The sequence below is a fragment of the Labeo rohita genome, chromosome 17 (assembly GCF_022985175.1).
Source record: "Labeo rohita strain BAU-BD-2019 chromosome 17, IGBB_LRoh.1.0, whole genome shotgun sequence".
NCBI lineage: Eukaryota > Metazoa > Chordata > Actinopteri > Cypriniformes > Cyprinidae > Labeo > Labeo rohita.
The window spans coordinates 10,021,677-10,045,970 of record NC_066885.1 but is presented as its reverse complement, the minus strand read 5'-3'; the positions used below and the strand labels follow the sequence as shown (position 1 = coordinate 10,045,970).

Below are 24,294 nucleotides of genomic sequence, written 5' to 3'. Positions count from 1 at the left end.
TGAACGTATGTCCTTCATGTTGCCAGTGCCATGCTCTACCAGCTGCAAAAAAAATAATAATAATAATAATTTTTTGTATTAGTTATTAAATAATTTTTAATAATATTATTTTATTAAAAACATTTAACTGAGCAAACGCAATTTTTGTAATGCACATAAGCATTAGAGATTCTTTTAAAAAGCCTTTGTCTGTGCACATTTCCTAGCGATTATTGAAGCCGTAATTTTAAGACCCCTGTGTGAAAACTGCACCTTTCGTTGTCTTTAAGTCACTGTCTAGGCACATTTACATGAACCAAGGTACAACTGCCCCATGCAACACTAATTTTGTTGCCGCATTTGCACAGTTACCTGATTTGCATAATTCCTTTGTGAATCTGGTGCTAAAACAGTGCAGACAGCATGTGCAAATGACGCTAGCAGCGGGTGCAACTCGTTCCCGATCGGTAAAAAGCAAAAACAACATTTTCTTGAGGTCTGGATCTCTTAATTTGATTCTCCTCTTGGCCGAAATTAATTATTCCTCTGTAAACCCCTGGGGATTGAGCATCTATCAAATGTTTGTTTATTCAGACTCTTATTTTGCTGGTTTAATTTGCCCCTTACTGTCTCATTATGTAGAGTGATGCATGATTGCATAGCAAATCCACAATGAATCTGAAATTAAAACAGACTTAAAATAGTCATCTCATTCATTAAGTAGGCCAATGAGGCTAGAGAAATTAAATCAAACACCAAATGAACAGGCGTACGGCTAATCATGACTTTGTGACCTAACAGAAACTTTTCCTAACAGAAAAGTATGAAATAAACAACTACGTGGTAGAAGCTCTGCTAACATTACTGTTGTCATGTAATATTAGTGGTGTTTGCTAAGGTTGTCATCACTGTTACTATCTGAACAAACCCCTAAGCCTAGGTATTAAACGTTTGGCATTTTCCACGTGATTTGAGTAATGACCTGGCACACAATAAAAGAACATTAAACTTTTATGTACTTACATTAAATGAAGTGTCTAGAGACTTTTGAGCTGGCACCGTAAGCAAATCTCACCCTAGCAACCAAGTACAACACCATAGCATCATGGAAACAATTTCTACACATGCAACTCCATCCAGCAACCACCTTGCAACATGCACAACATCCTAGCATCATAGTTGTGAATTTTGCACATGCAACATTAAGGGGGGTATACCAGTAGACACGATTACCCAGTAGAAATTTGTAAACTGTATTGTTTCTATCGCAGTTACACCCACACGTGACGTTGCGGTGTCATATGGTTATGAGAACAGCGTTTGCATGTGTTTTTAAGCATTATGGTTTAAAAAGAAGTGATTTTAAGCTGTTGAAATGCAATCAGCAGTAGAGAACTCATTTTGCTATATGCGCACACGGTCAGAAAGGCATGTACATGTGACAACGGTCCAGGAGTATTGAACAGAGTTATTTTTGCTGCTTTATATGCCTTGAATGGTTAAATACACACACTTGTATGTGTCAGAATGCCTGTCTTCGCAAGTATCCTCAAACACAGTAATTTAGGTCTTAAGTAAAAGCAAACAGCTGAGGAAGAAAACACATGTGTAACACTATATTGGACAAGGGTAACTCTTAAAGTGACAGCAGTCTAATATTCCTGCTGTCTGTCTTTCATATTAATCAAACAACAAAAGAGAGAAAATCTCTCACTGTTCTTGACTTAATCACTTTTGCAACTTTAATAAGAAGAAATATATATTTAATTTACACAGTGAAGAATAGGCAATGTTTTATACATTTGATTACTTTATACAGTGTATGTAGCATTTCTTGTTTATTTGTTCTACTGTAGCTTTTTGTCCTATTGTTTGTAATTGGTTTCTGATTCTTATTTAATCGTTGACTGTTTACTTGTCTTTAGTGAGCTTGAGTTATTTTTTTATTTTTTATATTTTTTTTATCATAAAGACCTTATTTAAAGCAAAAATAAGTATATTGTGATATATAAGGTACAACGGGGCTAAAGGCACACCCTAAAAAAAAAAAAAAAAAAAAAAAAAAAAGTGTATGACTGCAGAAAAATATATACGTTTGTACTGAACATTTATGGAGCAACAGATTTTGTGTGAAAATAAATCACACAAATCGTTAATTTTGTTTAAAAATCTTATAAATGAATGAGGTGGCAAGGGGGGCCTTTTACCGTACACACAGGGTAAAAGGCTTACCAGCATGGGGTAAAAGGAACATAGTATTGATACAAATACTTTAGCTAAAATAATGCTTTTTTGTTGTTGTTGTTGTTGTTTTTTAATAATGTTTAAGTTAATACATATTCAAAACAATCACTTTAGCAAAGTTTGTACTATTTTCTGCTTATTTTGATCAATAAGAGAATTATTTTTTGGTTCAATAAATATACTGTCATTAAAATATGTTAATATAAAACATATATTTTAAAATACAGAAACAAACTCATTTTAAAATGTAAAGATTCCAAAAGCATTGAAGGAGATCCCATAATAATTTAATATAGATTTACAGTAGTAACAACAAATTATATTTTATTATACGATATGATTAATAGCATGTTTTTAAATATGATGGTTTCATTCTAAACATGGTGATTATCTATAAGGTGGACACCCAACATAATATACGATATTTACAATCTGAATCTAACAATGTCATAACAATGCCTTCTATTAATTATCATGTTAATTATTGTGCCATTTAGCCAGAAACAGCAGGGGTGCTTTTTACACCAAATATCATACTTTTACATATTCTTTCGTTATTAAAAAAAAGTGTTTTTGTTTAATTATTAAACAAAAGTAAAAATCATTAAGAAGACCTTTGTCTCAAGATATATTCAGGAATTTTAACAATTCTCATTTGCTACTTAAATCTACAACATTTTTAAAAACATCAAATATTAGATAAAGAAAGCACAGAACCGACTTTGCACTGCTGCCCGCGTTCAAGGATCAGACAAATTTTCACGTGTATCTTGAAAAGCGGATGTTTTGGAAAGTGCAACGCCATGTTTTTCTGCCATCTAGTGGTTTAGAAAAAAATAATATCAAAGGTGCCTTTAGCCTCGTTGTACCTTATGTTTCATTACCATGAAATAAAATTACATATATCATGATTGCCTACCCCTATGCAGCACCATATGGCAACTACCTAGCAACTCCCTAGGAACAATGCACAACAGCCAGTTGCACATATAAGTGCCACCCAGCAACCACCTAGATCACCCTACAAATCACCTAGCAAAAACCTGGAACCATGTATAACACCCTAGCATCATGGTTGCATGTTTAGCACATCCAAGACAAACCAGCAACTGCCTAGCAACTACTTATGTTTTAAAATTTTGCACAAGCAACACCTTCCAAAAACCACATACATAACCCTTGCAACACCCTATTAACCATACCCAACACTCATAGCATTATAGTGACACATTTTGCATAAGCAAAAAAAATCATCTTCACATTTTGTTTAAAACATTAAAAAAATACTGTTTTGTTTTTATGCATTTCCTAAGTGTAATTCCTAAGTTTAATCTTCCCTAGGATATTACAAGGTTCTTTCTCCAATAAAGAAAATAAGACAAGAAGCCTTTAATTCTAAAAAGCCCAAAGCTCAAACTTACACAGTTCATATGAATAAAGAAAAACTCGACACTGTGAATCTCAGCTAGGCACAAATCAATTTTGGATGGCAAAGCTGTTAAATAAAATTAGACGAGTGCATTAAAAATGAGCTCTAAAATGATATCTGGAGTCAAGTTGAGCATCACAGCAGATCAAAAACAGCCCCAGACCTTTGAGGGAAGATTTTAAATGGAATTGCAATCCTAAACAATGAACATGTGGATTGAGTCACTGAAAAGTTAGATATTTTGACCAGGTCATTCAAAGATGATCCTTGCACAGCAGACAAAAACACTTAATCTTTATGGACTCCTTGCAGCAAAAGTGCCAAAAAGGTTCTTAGTATTGGCTCAGGAGCGAATGGGTTAAATCAGGCGACACTATACAACCATCAGTGGATTAGCCATTCCCAGCCAGAACACTTTCACACACACATACACACACAAACACATCAGTTTCTCTGTTGCTACAGCAACAGCTTACTTTCCATGTCAACTGCAAAGCTGTTTCTATGGAGACACATATACAGAAAAAATTCTTTGCTCCACAGCCAGGGACCAGATGGCAGTGAACTGTAAGAGTCACATGGAATGGCTTTACTGTTCTGACTAACTTGCAGACACATGCACACCATAAACACACACACACATAGAGTATACTCTCAATATGATACACAAACACAGCCTTTGACTAGAATCAATCAATACTCAATGAGCATATAATGAGTCCCAATTCATAAGCTTCATCCTTTTATCAAACGATTATAAAATCTTCTCTTACAAGAATCAATTCAATCAACATTTACTGCTATTAAATCTGAGATAACAAGTCACACCTCCAAATATTGACACATTCAGCACACTCCTGCAATGTGGCTTTCCAAAGTACAAACTACTCATTTAAAAAGTCTTTTGAAAATGCAGTGACATTTTAAACAGGCAAAAACTTTCTAATTATTTTCCATATATGTGACACTGAACCACAAAAGTCTCAAGTAGCACGGATATATTTGTCGCAATAGCCAAAATTACACTGCAAAGTAAATATCATGTTCCATGAAGATATTTTGTAAATTTCCTACTGTAAATACATCAAAACTTAATTTTTTATTAGAAATATGCAGTGGCTGAGACAACTTTAAAGGGGAATTTCTCAATATTTTGATTTTTTTTCACCCTCAGAAATAGTTGTATCTCGGCCAAATATTGTCCTATCCAAACCACACATCAATGGAAAGCTTATTTATCTAGCTTTCAGATGATGCATAAATCTCAATTTCAAAAAATTGATCCTTATGACTGCTTTTGTGGTCCAGGGTCACTAACACTAAACAATAACGCTATAAAAATGTTGTTCATGTGTACTGCATTAACCCTAATGTTAATTAATAGAAACATACAGTATACTGTTACTTCAAAATAACATTAATGACTTATCAGGCACAAAATTGTGAACTAAATGTGAGCTTTTAAAGAGATTCACCCAAAGTTCACCAAAAAACTAAAATTCTCTCATTAATTACCCACCCTCATGTCATTCCAAACCCATAAGACCTTTGTTTATCTCGGGAGCACAAATTAAGATATTTTTGTTGAAATCCAAGAGCGTTCCGACCCTGCATAGACAGCAATGCAACTGACACGTTCAAGGCCTAGAAATGTAGTAAGGACATCATTGAAATAGTCCATGTGACATCAGTGGTTCAACCGTAATTTTATGAAGCGAGAATACAAAAAGACGACTTCATTCAACAATTTCTTCTCTTCCCTGTCAATCTTCGATGCTCGTTCAACCTGTTATTGCGTTGCTGTATATGCAGGGTCAGAAAGCTCTTGTATTTCATCAAAAATATCTTAATTTGTGTTTCGAAGATGAACAAAGGTCTTAGAATGACATGAGAGTGAGTGATTATTGACAGAATTTTCATTTTTTGGGTGAACTGTCACTTGAAGTCTTTATGCAATATATAGTGTGACTACAAACTACAAACGTTTTGTCAATAGTCTGTTTCTAACAGAAAACAGCTGAGCTGTTTTCAGGCTACTGACAATTTGTAAGCATATGTTTGGTACTACTAAAAAAAAGTGAAGTCAAATAAAAAGTGGCGAAATAAAAGGAAAACTGGTCAGCACTTCCCAGTGTGCAGTTAAAGATTGATGCAGAGCGGTTTTGGCATCCTTACCTGACTTCTGTCCTTGTCCACTTTCTTAAAACACTTATTGAGGGACAGATTGTGCCTGACTGAGTTCTTCCACCCCGTGGGGGCGTTGGCAAAGTAAGGGAAGTGTTCCAGGATCCAGTTGTAAATGTCTTTAACTGGGAGTCTCTTGGAGGGGGCATCTTCTATAGCCATGAAGATGAGGCAGCTGAACGAATAAGGGGGTTTGCAGTTCGGGTTCTGCTTGGCGTCGTAAGGGAGGTCCGAGTGGGCCGGGGGAGGGCGGGGTGTCATCGTCCAAGTCCTGGACGGGGCTGACGCTCCTCAGCACGGGGTCACCGAAACTGTTGAGCAGATTCTTGCTCTCGTGGAGCCAGTTGAGGTTAGTGAGTTCCTCGTCCTCCATGCTGCCCTTCTCCAGTTTGATGGTGGGCAGAGCCAGGTCCATCTCTTCGGCCTCCTGCAGGGCGCGTGTGATGGAGCTCGCCTGATAGAACTGGCTCAGGCCGCTCGCGACGCTGACCCCGGAACTTTCCGGCTTCTTACTGGGAGGCATAACCGGACCCATTTAGACCAAGGCTCCTATGGAAGACACCAAAGAGAACATGATTACAATCACAAAAGGTCACACTGGACCACAAAACTAGTCTTAAGTAGTACGGGTATATTTGTAGCAACAACCAAAAATACATTGACCTTACTTTTATGCCAAAAATCATTAGGATATTATGTAAAGATCATGTTCCGTGAAGATATTTTGTAAATTTCCTACCGTAAACATATCAAAACTTTGATACATTTTTCTCAATATTTAGATCTTTTTGCACTCGCAGATTTCAGATTTAAAATAGTTGTATCTCGGCCAAATATTGTCCTATCCTATCAATGGAAAGCCTATTTTTTCAGCTTTCATATGATGTATAAATCTCAATTTCAAAAAATTGACCCTTATGACTAGTTTTGTGGTCCAGGGTCACATCTGAGACAGTGTCAGTGACTACAACACAGGCTTTGCACATATTTTGAAATATTTTTCAATCAGAATCCACTATTGTAGAAGTTTACAGAATGACGGTCTTGAAGGATGACTAAGATCACTTGATGTTCAGATCACTGCAGGAAGCCCTTTTTTCCATCCAAGGGACAAAACATTCTCTGAGAGCACAAAAGAATGAGACTATGAGAACCATTCTACTCTGTCAACAACAAGAATGCACGGTACGCAAGTCTGCTCGCGGAGATGATGGAACAGCTATTGAGCAAGCAAAGACGCCTTGCTATATTGTGAAATATTTCAAGTAAATGGAATATAACACTCAAGGTCATCTACAAATGATCTGCTCTGTCTGTTTTATGTCCTGTCAATTGCTCTTTTTATAGTTGCATACACAGATAAAAATACAGATATCAATATACATATAATGTGACAAATCTGATATAATGATCTAGGGGTAGGCAATATACCGGTAGACACGATTAACTGGTAGAGAATTTGGACCATCCTCTCTATTGCGGTTACACGCTCAAGTGACACTGCTGTGCTACATGATCACAAAAACTTATAGTTTGCATGCGTTTTAAGCATCAAGTGATTTTAAGCTGTTGAAACGCAATCCGCAGGGAAAGCGAACTCATTTTGCTATATGCACCCACACATGAAGACAGTGTTTAGAATGCGAGGGAGTACTGAACCAAGTTATTTTTGCAGTTTTATATGCCTTGAATGGTTAAATACACACACTTGTATGTGTCATAAAATGCCCGTCTTTGCAAGAATCCTCGTAAACACAGTAATTTAGGTCTTAAGTGAAAGCAAGCAAATGACTGAGAAAGAAAACACATATGTAACAGTATATTGGATCTGGGTAGCTCTTAAAGTGACAGCAGTCTAATATTCCTGCTGTCTGTTATTCATGTTAATCAAACAACAAAGAAGAGAAAATCTCTCAGTGCTCTTAACTAAATCACTGTTTTAACTTTATTAAGAATAAACATATTTAATTTATACAATGTATGTAGCATTTCTTATTTATTTGTTCTACTGTAGCTTTTTGTCCTATTGCTTGTAATTAGTTTCTTAATCTTTTTGAATCACTGACTGTTTACTTGTCTTCAGTGAGTTCAAGTTGTGTTTTTTTTTTTTTTTTTTTTTTTTTTTTTTTTTAATTCAGGCTAGTATTTGTTTTTTGTGACTATGACACTGGTGACAAGACTTATGAAATTTCTGTGGTTTCAAAAATGTTGACCTTATTTAAAGCAAAAATAACTGTTGTAATATATTGTTACAGTGAAATAAAATTACTCATATTGATCAAATATTTTTATATTTTTACTGTTTATACATACACATATACACACACACACACACTATTTATTTTAGTAACATTACAAAACAAAATGTATACAAACTCAATATGCTATTAAAATGGTTGTTGAAAGCAATTTTTGACTCTATTTTGATTCTAAATGTGACCCTGGAGCATGAAAACAGTCTTAAGTAGCACAGGTATATTTATAGCAACAGCCAAAAATACATTGTATGGGTCAAAATTATAAATTTTTCTTTTATGCCCAAAATCATTAGGATATTAAGTAAAGATCATGTTCCATGAAGATATTTTCCTACCATAAATATATAAAAACTTTATTTTTGATTAGTAATATGCATTGCTAAGAACTTCATTTGGACAACTTTAAAGGTGATTTTTTCAATATTCTGATTTTTTTGCACCCTCAGATACCAGATTTTCAAATAGTTGTATCTCGGCCAAATGTTCACCTATCCTAAGAAACCATACATCAGTGGAAAGCTTATATATTTAGGTTTCAGGTGATACATTTTGTGGTCCCTGGTCACAAATGATTATCATTTCCATTTTGAATAAGCTTACAGAGACCAGCATACAACAGGCATTTATCAAAACAGTAAATGAACTAAAAACCTGATTAAAGATTTATGCGTAACTTAATATTCATGAGCTAAGTCTTCGTCATTTTAAGATGTCACTACAACCAGCAAAAATGACAGCCATAGTTTTGTTAATCTAAAAATTACTGACTATCTATTTCAATAGACTAAAACCCATAAAGAACTGGGTGTGACAGAGGGGAACGATATTATAGGGGCATGTCAATCACTGAATCAAATACTCCGAACATGACACCAGAAAAACAGACTGCGACCTTCCCTGTGATCTGTCACGAAGATCAATTTATGTGGCGCTGTCTCTCCTGCCTCGCGCTCTCTCTCCCTCTCTCTCTCGCTCAAACACCCAGCCCATCTGCAAAAGCAATTACTAGAAAGGCACCATCAAACACTTAAACATGATACCACCCAAAATAATTCAGTGAAAACACATAAAAATCAAACTCTGCTTCCCCTCTTCAAAGAGCAGATTGTGTTTTTCTAAAACAACAAGACCTCTGCTCTACACTGATTGTCATTCAGAAGAAAGAAATACTTAAAGATTATACTTCAGCGCTGCGGAGAGAGCAGCATTTTCAAGTGGAACGAAATCGCCTCTTGTTCAAACCAGCCATCCGCACATTGAAATGCAACGCGGACACTAAAATCATTCATGAAAAATCAATGTACTGCATCTTTCCAATGAGGAGCGCTCATCTCACTCAGCCTCCGATGGGGCGCTCCGGTCCCGTGAGCCGCTGCACAGGAAAATTATATTACAGCTGACAGTAAAGTAATTTAATTGCACTGTTGCCATGACAACGCAGGGCTCTGTTTAGGCCTAATTTGCTGGCAACTGCCAATTGCGTCCCGAGAGACTCGAAACATCATTCTTGACCATTATTTTCAACTTCAAAGAAAGTTTTTGCAAAATACTTCTGAGTATCACGCGATAAGGAAGTGCAATGATGCGAATTCCCTTTTCGCGTCCATCCTGGTTTATTTCAGAACAAATTTTCTTCAAATTAGCTGTCATGTTAACATTTTCAAGAACATACACAGTAGGGCTGGGTTTTGACACAACTTTCACAATTCTATTCTGTTCTGATTTGTTATTGATTATTTTGGATATACATCAGCTACAGTACAAGCCAAATTTTCTCAAGGAAAAAGTCTTTCAACTAAAGCTGTAAAGTTGTTACTACATTACTATAATATCGAAGGTTAAAATGAACTGATTTGTATACAAAACGCTTAAATTACACAATGAAGGTTGCAATTACACAATTATATTTCTACTCCAATTCGTTTGTTTAAATATAAACATTTAAAAGGTGGCTGTCATAAAAACTTGACAGATTTATTTAAACATCGAAAAATAACACAAATTCTAATGAATATGCTATATGGTGCATATATTTAGCAAAACGCTCCTCTTTAGAGTTCATTTTTCTAGCTGACTAACGTAAACACTGATTAAGCGATTACATGAGACAGAATACGGATTTCGGTAAGTTGTACTCTTTCTTTTAACATTCCTTCGGATGTTTATTCTTGTTTGTTTCGTGCTGAAACTGGTTAAAGCGGAGGAGACGAGGCGCTACATCTGTCACTTCACAGTAAACAGCGCCAAAACGGCATTCACTGTTTGAATACTATATAAAATTAACAGAATTTGAATTCTGAAACAAAGCACAAAGCCTATTGCATTTTTTGGATAGGAGGTGCGCTACAACGTGAGAGTCACTTTGAAACTCAAATTGTTCAGCAACAGCTACATGACATTTGAACACGAACTGAAACACAGAGAGCAAACTTTCGGACTTAAGGCCATATTCACCCAAATGGAGCATTGATTGGGCCAAAAATAAGAGAAAAAGCATGTACACTCGCTCCCACATGAGCTATTGTTATGAATGACACATTATACTCAATGTCCAGGTTCAGGTTTGTTTCTGCAGGATTGTGTTTCTCTGGCAAATAGCTGTAAATGTGCTCCAGTCGTGCGTCCAGATGACAGCAGAAAGCCAGATCACAGAGGGTGGGTTAAAGCTACAGATAATTAGGCATGATGCTCTGATCAGAGCCCAAATACCATCTGCCTGTCTAAACCAACATTTGTTTGGGAGCCTCATCATAAATCAGTGATTAAATGCATGCATACATGCAGTTTGTGTCTAATATAGTCATATACAGTATATCTGCATATGCAAGCGACCAGCCGTTGAATAAATTAACGTTCGCCCGTGTCTGCCATGTGTTAAAATGCATAACGATATTCTATAATCGGCAATGTTCATTTACATGCCAGTATGAGTGACATAACAAAGACAGCACAATGACAAAGAACAGCACTTTGTTCCCTCATCACCCATCTTAACATCTGACTATTAACCACATGCACGAGTGCCAAGAGAGATCTTCTATTCAACGCACAGACGCGGACCGTCCTGATATTACAAGCCAGGCGACTGCCAAACTGTCATTGTTTCGCTCGCTTGATTGGGAGAGCTGCGTTAAAACAAGCGCAAAACTCATTTAAAGTGGGTGAAGAACAAGTAATGGGTCTATTCATGCTGGTAATAAATCGCTCACTGAGTCACTCAGCCACAAAAACAAGAAAAAGTAAACTTTGTGTGCAACTTGACACCTAATATGTCACATTCTCGACAAATTAGACTAAACTAGATTTTGTCACTAGTGCAAAATTCGTTAGCGGCTGTCAGGATGATGGTAAGGTCAAGTCAGAAGCTCCTACCACAATCTTCTTCTATTTCATGCAAACCTGATGATGAACACGACGTCAAGTGTAGCTCCAGAGTTTCGAGCATTGTTGCTTGAGGGTAAAAGTATTAAAAAACAGAATAAAATAGACTACGCTGTAATAAAAAATTCAGATACTATGACAAGAGCTTCAGCTTTACATCAAAACAATTGCCATCCATCCCACAAGACTCCTATTTCCTTACTCACATCACACTTAATATCAACCTGACATATAAATGGGCCTTTGAGAAAGTAAAAATAAACTCTGTACCTGCTCTGAGATTTCATTCATAAGCTTGGCGTAGGCTTCTCTCGGCTCTTGTGACAAACACTTTCCTTCCCTCTAGACAGAAACACATTTATATGTAATCTCACACCACAGTACCCATATTTCCCAGGCACTCCGAAGTACGTAATATCTCTCTTTTGAGGGCATAAACACTCCGCAGCCTACGTCAAAGTCGCGGCAAGCCTTGACTCATCTGCTTGGAGTGTTTACCTGTAGGAATTCTCTCAAAGGGTGTGACTTGTGGAAACTCCTCCTCCCTCCTGTGGAATCACATGCCCTACTAACCTAACTGGCGAAGCCCCGCCTCCTTGTGCGCCTGATTGGACGCAGGCCAGTGAGCTCCTATGCAGAGACATGTTTCAATGAAATGTCATTAACATGAGAAAAACAAACTTAGCTGGAGGACTCCTGACGTTTTTTGAAGCAGGTAATCCACATGTTCAACGCTATGAAAACAAATCCAGTCTTTACCGCGGCTTTTAGGCTTTTGGTCTGGGCTTGAACAAAAAGTCATGTGCTGTCAATACTCGAGGAACGCAGGAGAGGTGAAAGGTCACGTTCTCTCTGCAGCAGAGGCAGTAAATAGCTGCACTCAGCCTGTTTGTAAAGCAGTTCTCTTATCACTCCACGACAGAGAAGTGGCAGGTAGAGATTTCACACAGCTCAAAGCGAAAAACCATGTCCAACTCAAAGCCGGCACAAAACAAGCACTCTGCGTTCAAATAGCCCCAATTACACAAGAAATAATCAAAGGGCTTTAATCTTGGCATGAAAAAACATTACAAAAGTTGCAGCGAGTCTTTTTATCCCATTTGAAACTACAGCTTTTAATTACAGCTGGTCTGCGTAGCTCTCCGCTCACAGTATTGTTATGCCCAGAGCCAAGTATTGAGCAAGAGTTTCCACAGCTTAACACGGTTATCATGGGTTAGTACTTGCAGAAATGATTTATAACCGCTCTTTTGATTAATCTACCGAGTGTATTTATTCAAAGCCAAAAAAACCTTGTGTACAGACCGTCTGTGAACAATTTAACTATGAAACGCTGGTTCTCACAAGTGACTCAGAGCTGTCTGAGCAGAACTTTCCTTTCATTCTTAACCAGGAATGTTTCAAGTTTAATACAAGTTCAGGTTTGTTCAACAACATTCAGGTGGATGTTTGACAGTGCCAGTTAAAATATGTAAACTTTGAAAATACATAGCTTGAGACACTGTCTTCTCTCTTATCTGCTCAAGAACAAAGCCTCATTTTACTCTCTGTGAAAGAGGTGTGAGCAGACAATATCTTTAACTGTGTCTAAACACATCTGGTATATTAATGAATGGCTGGATGAACAGAATCTCTTTTCCAGTGTTGTGGAAGCTAATTTGAAACGCTTTAAAGTAGTCACAGTACGTAGGGCTCTATGATTTCTGCGATGCACAAAACGTGGACGGAATCATGGAATCTAGTCATAAAAACCAAATTTACTGCGTAACGCAGAATGACACAGAATTTGCCAAATTTTGGATGGATAAATCAAAAGTAGGTCATTACACTAAATCAAAACGCAATGTTTTCAGTCTCTGCTGCCTCAATTTATGAGTACATAAACATTCTCTATAACTGCTCCGAGAGTCACTTCATGAGCATTTTTCCATTTCTTTTGGGGAAAAAAAAATCATATAATATACAAACAAAAACCTAACGGTCTTCACTGCAACCCGTCAAAATAAAAATCTGGTTTAACTTGAAGAAAGCATGACAGAAATATTACTTAATGTAATGATAACACTACTACTACTAGTAAAATTATTATTACAACATTATTTTTAAAGGACTATTTACCAGAAAAAAATATTTACCAGAATTTATTCACTTGAAAAATGTAAATACACAACACAGTATTCTGGAAATAAATAAATACACTAAAAACAATAAAAAAAAATAAAAAAATAAAGATGCTTTTGATTATTAATATTTAATGAAACCATTCAAATGGAATCCACAAAATGAATGAAAAACATAATTTGGTGGAAATAAAAATGTATTTCTTGTTAAACGGTTAATAAATTGCTGTTTAATACTGTAAGTTTCATGCTTTCAGTTAATTAGACATACTTTTTGATTAATTTAACCACTAAAACAGAGTCTAAAAAAAAAAAAACAGAATCCAGAAAAACATTACTTACATAAAAGATGTGAAGAATCTGTTTACATATTTAAAAACACGTTATACAAAAACTGAATGTGTATTTTTTCCTAATATTTTATATATTTTTGTTATGCATTTTACATATTAAAAAAAAGAGAGGTACATTTTGGTACATTTTTTTTTATACATAAGGCAGGCATTTTTCTTCAATTGTTTTTATTATTATTTCTAATGTATATTATAATTTATAATATAAAATATTTAAAAATGCATATTTAAAATATTACATTTAAAAATTACATAAGATGCATTACAAAAAGTATATTAATATAAATATACAAAAAAAAATAATTAATCAAATTAATTAATAAATTAAAATTAATTAATTACAAATATAATTTTTTGCCAGGCAAGTATATATATAAAGCAACAATTAAATAAACATTATTCTCTAAATAGAAGACCTAAAATACTTTGCAGATTCTCTAATTGGTCAACTCTTCCTTCCTTTCTTTCTTTCTTTCTTTCTTTTTTTTTTTTAAATCAGTTCATTTACATGAACTCTCCAAATGAATCAATTTACTAGAATAAATCAGTTTTTCCAGTGTTACAGATGAGAGTGCGTCTAATTACTGACTTTACTCGCTCGGCAGTAAAACCACATGCAAATTACAACGTGACATTGAAAACAGCAATGTAGCTTTGCGGTTGCGCTACACTGCTACTAGTTCGAAAAAGACTCTTGGAAAAGCTACAGCATTTTGAAAACAACTAAGTGGCTGTCATGCTACATAGTTAAATCAGTAGAATGTCTTCTCCATTTAGTCTCCATTTAGTCATCAATGTCGCCCCCCAAGCCCTCCTGCTTGAAATCCTAACTTGGTTATATTTACTAGAACAAAAACATGGTCAACAAGCAAGCACCCTTATACTTAATTCTGCCATTTCAGTAGTATCTAAATTATCCTGTTCTAATTTAAGCACACAAACCTGTATTTAAGATATGATATTCTAAAACTGTTTTATCTCACAGCGGCCAATAAGCAGATTACCATGAATGTTCTACCTAGTAGCTGAGAGCTCATTAAAGCAGAAACAAAGACTTGATAGTGTCAGAGGCTGCATATATTTTCCCCACAGAGGTCATTAGGGTAGATTATCGCTGTTCTGTGCAGATAGAAAGTCCAATTCCTGCTCGTTTCGGCTCTGGCTGCGCTGCTGCCCGCGAGGAGAGGTTCAGTCAGGCTGCAGCCGCAACTGTGTCACCACGGTTACTCCGAGCCACACGGGCGTCCGTTACCCTGGTAACGGGAGGATGGCTGGGACAGAGTGACAAGCTGTGTTAATTCTTTCACCCGTGAACCCCAGAGGATCGCCACCATTTCTCTTCATTTCCATCAGAATCTGAGACCCCATTAAAACTGTCCGATTTCTAGCACATCTCAGCTTATTACCGCTGTGGCTTCGTTCTTTTTCTTCCAGATTTCCTTATTGGATACATCAGAGGCAAAGAAAGGTACAAATTGAACAAGAGCTTTGAATAAATGCTGTAATGGATCTCCATACAAGTACAGAGCTGTGTTCAGCCGTGGATTTATATCTATAATGTAATCATGCTTAATGGATCTCAATCACATCTGCCAACCCCCTCATGAAGCAGCGCAGCCTCCACCGCTAGTATTCTGACAGCAGGGTTAAGAACTCAGGTCAGCCTTGCTATAAACACCACTGGACTTTCTAGTTGTGCTTGGGTTGGAGTCCTGTGGTATTCTGGATACCCAGGCAGTGAGACAGTTAGCAAAGATCAAACATTTCTAAAACATTTTAAAGAATACGTAAAAAATAATATAATTCTATATTTAAATAGACAGATAGATAGATAGATAGATAATAGATAGATAATAGATAGAGAGAGAGAGATAGACAGATAAAGAATATATTTGTATATTTACAAACTTATTTATAAATGTATATATTACATCTATACATACATATATATATATATATATATATATATATATACACACACACACAAGAAAATGAGAAAAAAAAACAAATTAAAAATTATTGTTGAACATACATAAAGTAGAATTTAATAAATAAATTAAATATTAAATATTTTAATATTTACATTACATATATATACAGTGGGTACGGAAAGTATTCAGACCCCCTTACATTTTTCACTCTTTGTTATATTGCAGCCATTTGCTAAAATCATTTAAGTTCATTTTTTTCCCTCATTAATGTACACACAGCACCCCATATTGACAGAAAAACACAGAACTGTTGACATTTTTGCAGATTTATTAAAAAAGAAAAACTGAAATATCACATGGTCCTAAGTATTCAGACCCTTTGCTGTGACACTCATATATTTAACTCAGGTGCTGTCCATTTCTTCTGATCATCCTTGAGATGGTTCTACACCTTCATCTGAGTCCAGCTGTGTTTGATTATACTGATTGGACTTGATTAGGAAAGCCACACACCTGCCTATATAAGACCTTACAGCTCACAGTGCATGTCAGAGCAAATGAGAATCATGAGGTCAAAGGAACTGCCTGAAGAGCTCAGAGACAGAATTGTGGCAAGGCACAGATCTGGCCAAGGTTACAAAAAAATTTCTGCTGCACTTAAGGTTCCTAAGAGCACAGTGGCCTCCATAATCCTTGAATGGAAGACGTTTGGGACGACCAGAACCCTTCCTAGAGCTGGCCGTCCGGCCAAACTGAGCTATCGGGGGAGAAGAGCCTTGGTGAGAGAGGTAAAGAAGAACCCAAAGATCACTGTGGCTGAGCTCCAGAGATGCAGTCGGGAGATGGGAGAAAGTTGTAGAAAGTCAACCATCACTGCAGCCCTCCACCAGTCGGGGCTTTATGGCAGAGTGGCCTGAACAGAAGCCTCTCCTCAGTGCAAGACACATGAAAGCCCGCATGGAGTTTGCTAAAAAACACCTGAAGGACTCCAAGATGGTGAGAAATAAGATTCTCTGGTCTGATGAGACCAAGATAGAACTTTTTGGCCTTAATTCTAAGCGGTATGTGTGGAGAAAACCAGGCACTGCTCATCACCTGGCCAATACAGTCCCAACAGTGAAGCATGGTGGTGGCGGCATCATGCTGTGGGGGTGTTTTTCAGCTGCAGGGACAGGACGACTGGTTGCAATCGAGGGAAAGATGAATGCGGCCAAGTACAGGGATATACTGGACGAAAACCTTCTCCAGAGTGCTCAGGACCTCAGACTGGGCCGAAGGTTTACCTTCCAACAAGACAATGACCCCAAGCACACAGCTAAAATAACGAAGGAGTGGCTTCACAACAACTCCGTGACTGTTCTTGAATGGCCCAGCCAGAGCCCTGACCTAAACCCAATTGAGCATCTCTGGAGAGACCTAAAAATGGCTGTCCACCAACATTTACCATCCAACCTGACAGAACTGGAGAGGATCTGCAAGGAGGAATGGCAGAGGATCCCCAAATCCAGGTGTGAAAAACTTGTTGCATCTTTCCCAAAAAGACTCATGGCTGTATTAGATCAAAAGGGTGCTTCTACTAAACACTGAGCAAAGGGTCTGAATACTTAGGACCATGTGATATTTCAGTTTTTCTTTTTTAATAAATCTGCAAAAATGTCAACAATTCTGTGTTTTCTGTCAATATGGGGTGCTGTGTGTACATTAATGAGGAAAAAAAATGAACTTAAATGATTTTAGCAAATGCCTGCAATATAACAAAGAGTGAAAAATTTAAGGGGGTCTGAATACTTTCCGTACCCACTGTATATTATAAATTAATGTAAATGTTATATAAAATCATATATATATATAATTACCCTTTACACTATCAACACCGTAAATTACAAATATAAATTTAAAATATAATGTGTATTATTCATTAATGTATTTTATAAAAATATTATATTTTAAGTATTTAACAACAAATATTTTAATAGTAAATAGTAATAATAGTAATAAAAGTGTAATTTTACACACACACATATTATATACACACACACACACACACACACATTTATTTCATAATATATGCAAATGTTTATATATATATATATATATATATACACATACATCCATATAAAAGTATATATAAAATTAACATTTAAACTGTATACACTCTAAATTACATTATATATAATAATTATAGAATTATACATTCTACATAATAATAAAAACGTTATTATAAAAATATTATTAAATTAATGTAATTTTTTTTTTTAAAGCATAATAAAGTATGTACACTTTTGGATTTACATATGTGACCTTGGTCCACAAAACCAGTCATAAGGGTCAATTTTTTGAAATTGAGATTTATACATCATCTGAAAGCTGAATAAATAAGCTTTCCACTTATGTATGGTTTGTTAGGACAGAAAATGTTTGGCTGAGATACAACTATTTAAAAATCCAGAATCTGAGGATGCAAAAATATCTAAATATTGAGAAAATCACCTTTAAAGTTGTCAAAATGAAGCACTTAGTAATGCATATTACTAATCAAAAATGAAGTTAAGTTTTGATATATTTACAGTAGGAAACTTACAAAATATCTTAATGGAACATGACCTTTACCTAATATCGTAATGATTTTTGGCATAAAAGAAAAATCGATAATTTTGGCCCATACATATTTCTGGCTATTGCTACAAATATATCTGTGCTAATTATGACTGGTTTTGTGGTCCAGGGTCGCATATACATACACATACTGTGTGTGTGTATGTGTGTAAAACCCATGCAGGGCAATGACCAGTCTGTAACACAGCAGGATTATGATTTCAGCTTCTACTTTGAATGAAACCAGGGACCTTTCTGACAGCAGTTACGATCCTCAACCATTAAGCAACCACCACCCAGGACAGGCCTGCGTGTGGCCGGAGGGGACATACGGTGATAAAATCAGAATGGCTGCAGCTCCCAACCCGGCAGAGATGAACCGCATTCGACGATAGCGAAGCTGACAGAGCTGCTGCGCTGATGCATACGACCCGCTACACCGCAGAGCCCGCTTTTATCACACCGCAAATCAAATGGACCCGGCGACCATGGAGCTTTTAAACCATGTGGACACACACAGACACACACCTTGACATTCAAATTCCCTCTGAATTCTCCTCCCATAGGTTTCTATCTTCTCCGAGACGCTCGCCAGACGGCGAGATTGCGCGGCGGTCGAGCCGGGCTGAGGTTTAACATTTCACAGAAGGTCAGTGAGCATAGTGTGATTTGAAATCCAGCAGCTTTATCTCTATTGTAGAAACCGGCCATCTCCCCATGAATGCCACTGCCCTGCTGGGGCTCAGCTAATACAGCAAAGCATCCAGGCATGAGAGTACAGGCTAATCTAATCCCAACGACAGAGGCACGAGCAGAGAAAAATGTCCGCGCGGCTCTCGAACACATGTACGGGCGTATCTCAACAGGAAACACGGGAGGATGATGGGTAACTGTATCCTAGTCACCACGCTCAACCTGGGGCTGCAGTATGATGGAGTAAGTCCCTGTTGTTGCCAGCGTCAGCTCAGGGCCTGCGGAGAACACCCGGGAGACGGGAAATTGAATTTGCCGGTGTATCGGTGACAAGGGAAACCCAGTTAGCAGCTGAGTCCAAGGATGCAGGGCCTCAAGGGGAGAGGGCACTTAATGAAAATTAAGACGCTGCTCACCCAAACCTCTCAATTCAGCCGATCAGCAGGCCACAATCGGATACAAAGTTTAGAATGACCTACAAAAAATAATAAAGGTTAGAAATAAATAGGATTTCACTAGCCTGATGCCACTGAAGAAGGCTTTAAGCTCCTAAAAATAAAACTTTTTTTTTTTAAGAAAGCAATGTACTGGTGCTAAAATACAGCACTGATTGACAAGTGAGTGACCAAAACTTTCAACATTCAAATGCATTACTGAACAAAAAGTCTTGCTAGAATATTGATGTAGAGACAGTCAGTTACCTGAATAAAATAAAATAAAATAAAATAAAATAAAATAAAATAAAATAAAACGTACAGAAAGTCAGTTAAAATATATAATTAAATGAAATAAAATTCATGTACAGTTGGTTACTTGAATAAAATAAAATAAAATAAAATTTATGTACAGAAAGTCATTTAAAATATATAATTAAATGAAAATAAAATAAAATAAAATAAAATAAAATAAAATAAAATAAAATAAAATAAAATAAAATAAAATATTAATGTACAGACAGTCAGTTACCTAAATAACATTAAATTAAATGGAAAAAAAAATCATGTACAAACAGGTGGTTACCTGAATAAAATAAAATAAAATAAAATAAAATAATGGGTGGTATAAAAAAATAAAAAAGAAAAAGAAAATGAATACATGAATATGCATAATAATAGTTACATTTAAGTAGTAAAATAAGATGTATAACTTTTTCCATTTCTAAATTTAAAACTCAAGAAATTGTTTACATTAATTATTATCTTGCTCTATTCTTTATATCTGTTCTAGTGCATAATTTCTTTATTTATTATTAGTGAATAAATTACAACTTGCCTAATGAAATATTTAAATATTAACGCTTTAAATAAGTAGTTTGCTTAATAGCATATTCACAACACTAATTGCTTTAATTTTCATTTCTGTCATATGGATATTACTTTTGTCACCTCACCTTTTACAGTCACCTCCGATAACAGATTACTTTTAAATGCAGAAACAATTAGAAAATAAAAAAAATCTGTAAAGCTGATTTGAAACACTATGTACTGTGTACACTATATATATATAACTGTGAATACTGAACATTCATTTCCGCTATGGTATTGCGAACTGAAACTGTAGTACCACAACAACCTTACTATACATCAAAAAATGGTTCTTGACAAGAAAGGGGTTCTTTGCTGAAGCTAAGGTGCTGCAATGAACCACTAAAGAACCTTCATTTTTAAGAGGGTATGTGCTGGCGAGGGAAAGGAAACTTCTCCCTGTTCACTCAGGCCGCTCTAACAGGCTCCTAATGAAGGTGCGTCTCACGGGAACTCTTCAGTTGTAGTTTTTCTTTCTTTTTCTTCAATCCCAAAAGGAGCGAGGGATCAGAGTATGGCTGCTTTAGGTTTAATAGCCGCGTTAAACGGGCACAAACCCTCTCGCTGCGCAACGCGTTTCATTAGTAAACAGCACTCAAGACGGCAGTGCCACTCGGTACAATAACACGTAACAATGCAATTAATGGTGTTACACGCGGGAGGGGCCGCGGTCTCGGGTGCACTGCGAAGATTATAATTGTTCCAGTCTGACTGCCTCTGGGAGCCTGCAGCGGGAGCATTTATTACCAGACCGAGAGAGAGAGAGTGAACAGCTATACAGTACACCATAAACAGAAACATAAGTACTCTTCTAAATCGTACTGAGCTGCCTCAATGCATACTGTCTTTTAAGCCAGCATCCGAACCATCACGAAATCTTGTGACTTATTTGGAATGGTCTACATAAGCATCAAAAAAAAAAAAAAAAAAAAAAAAAAGAAGAAGAAGAAGAAGAAGAAGAAGAAAAATCAATAGAGTTTCAATTTCAATAGGGTTTGGAGAACTAATAGTAATGGCCTGGTTCATGTTCATTTCAGTGTGAACTAAAACTATTGAAAATGTATTATTATTTCGGCTTCATTTTAATTTACAAAAATAAATATTAAATGAAAAATCTAAACTAGAAAAATATTAAAAATGTTGCCTTGGCAGCTGAAATAAATTTAAGCCAAAGTACTAAGATTACTAACTGAAAAAAACAAACAAATAATACTAACAATTAATTAAATTTAATAAACAAAATACAATAGTTTTTTACAAAAAAGCAACAAAAAACACAGAAAAATTACAAAAAAAAACACTAAAATTAAAATGTAAAATATAAACTGAAAATCTAAAATCTAAATATAAACTAAAAAATCTAAATATTAATAAATATTTTAATTTATTAAAAATAAATTAAAAACTATGTATTACAAAATAACACTGGTTAATAAATATTAATAAAAAAAAATTAAATAAAAGATTTTTTTTTTTACAAAAACAAATAACTAAAATAAATTTAATCCTAAGTACTAAGACTACTAACTGAAAAAATGAAATAAAATAAAATAAAATGTTTAAATAAAAAAATAAAATGTTTAAATAAAAAAATAAATAAATAAATAAATAAAAAAAACACAAAATTACTAAAAAATAAGCTAAAATCTAAATGAAAATTTACATTACAAAATAACACTGATTAATAAATATTGGATGAAAAAACTAAACTACACAAAAATTAGAAATGCTGCCTTGGGAAATAACTGAAATAAAATAAACAAAAAAAGGACAAAAACACAGCAAAATTACTAAAAAAAAACAATCAAATAAAAATTAAATTAAAATAAAAAAAATACACTGGAAATATAAAATGCAAAAGCTAATTAAAAATAAATTAAAAACTATATTATAAAATTACAAAACAATGCTGATTAATAAATACTGGATGAAAAACCTAAACTAGACAAAAATTACAAATTCTGCCCTGGCAAATAACTGAATTAAACTTAAGCTGAAGATTACTGACTGGAAAGAAAAAATGCATTAAATGAAATAAATAAACAATTTTTTTATAAAAACAAAAAAGCAACAAAAACACACAGCAAAATTACTAAAAAAAAAAAAACATAAAAAAATATGCTAAAATTAAAATGAATATTTTAAATATAAACTCAAAATATACAACACAAAAGTTAATTTAAAATCAATTTAAAACTGTACACTATAAACTCGACTTTTATAAATAAATGCTAAATAAATAAATAAATAATAATATGAATAAAAATAGAAATATAAACCAAATATATAAATTAAAACATTAATATATTAATTTGAAAAATATATACACATATTTTTGTAAATGTTGTGTAAATAGAAATAAATAAGGACTGCAGGTATATGTCAAATGTGCCATTTAAAACATGGCCTCACAAGCATAAGTGAGGAGAAAAAAAAAAATTTAATTACACAGAAACATTTGTATAGATACTTTTCAGTACTGAATAAAATGTCTGTTTATTATTATATTTTCTCCACTGAACCTGTTGCACTGCATGCATTCTCTGCAAACGAAACGTTTTGACTAACACAAGTTAGGACGCACTACGTTTTGGAACAAGTGTCGCCTTTACATGCTGTCTCACTAGGTTTCGGAGCGAAGCAATTCTCTAAAACAAACAACGACAGACACAGACACAGCGTCCTTTTTCCACATTTACTACTCAAAGGGGAAGACGGCACGCAAAGCGCTCGTTCTTAAATGAAAGTATATTCGTCCCCAACCACAAGCATTTCGGAGCACATTCCTTTTGATCTACGTCTCCAATGTCTTCCAGAGGAGTCAATAAAAGCTATACACCGGCTCCTTTACGAGCCCTGCAGATATATATTAGAGGGGTCTTACTGATTCAAAGCACAGCCATAAACACAATGGCAGGCCTGGCTCAGTGATAAGCCTCCCTTAGAGGAGACTGATGTTATCGCAGCGAGCACTGGACTGAGAGAAGGACCAAGGTGATGTTGAAGTCCTTCGAGGGAGAGAGGGAAAGAGACCATCAACTCAGTAAATCGCAGTTCAGCGCAGGACACAACTCTCAATCCCTCACATCACGGCCCAGGAAACAGATTCCCGACTTTTTTCAAAGAAATCCTGCTAGATGAGGTTGTAAAGCAGTCTTAATCTTTAATCACCAAGCCTGGATCAGAAACGTTCATTCACGCACCGATGATAATACCGTCTCCTGTACCTCAGGATCCACCCAGCATCCAAACAGGGACATAAACAGAAACAAAGTATTAGGGCTGTCACTAACGATTATTATATTGAGATCTCTAGATTAATCTGATGGTTAACTGAGTAATCGGGTAATTATAATACATTTTTTGTAGTAATAAAAACAGACATAAGCAAACAATAGCCTTTAAAATGTCCTCGTTTTTCGGGGACAGTCCCGCTTTTTGGTGTCCTGTGCCGGACTGGAGCTGTCCCCTGAAATGTCCCGTTTCACAGCATGTTCAACCCGCAAATACACTGACGGCACAACGTGACAGAATCACTGAAATATCACAGCCATTCATAATCTAATTCAGAAATATTAAACCTTTTTAACATTGTTAAAACTACATACTGAGTGATTGATACTATCTTTGTCATGGAAAACACTTCGTATTAAGTTTGCAGTTTAAGTTTGCAGAGAGCTACGACTTGTACCACATGACCGCTATACTAACGTTACCTGACCAACGTAGGCTCTGTTTAGGCATTGATAGTGATGCCATAGAAACGCATAATTCCGAGTCTGAGGATGTGAACAGCTCCGAGTAGAACGTCACTTGTTGTCAT

General features: G+C 35.5%; 1 protein-coding gene across 1 annotated transcript in view; it reads right to left on the bottom strand.

The window, feature by feature from the left end:
- Positions 1-24,294, bottom strand: part of foxn3 (forkhead box N3) — a 115,692-nt gene that overhangs the window by 74,303 nt on the left and 17,095 nt on the right. Inside the window, 2 exon segments of the mRNA XM_051132895.1 lie at positions 5,828-6,079; positions 6,081-6,385. Of these exon segments, the coding sequence (XP_050988852.1) occupies positions 5,828-6,079; positions 6,081-6,371 (543 nt within the window). The 5' untranslated portion in view covers positions 6,372-6,385.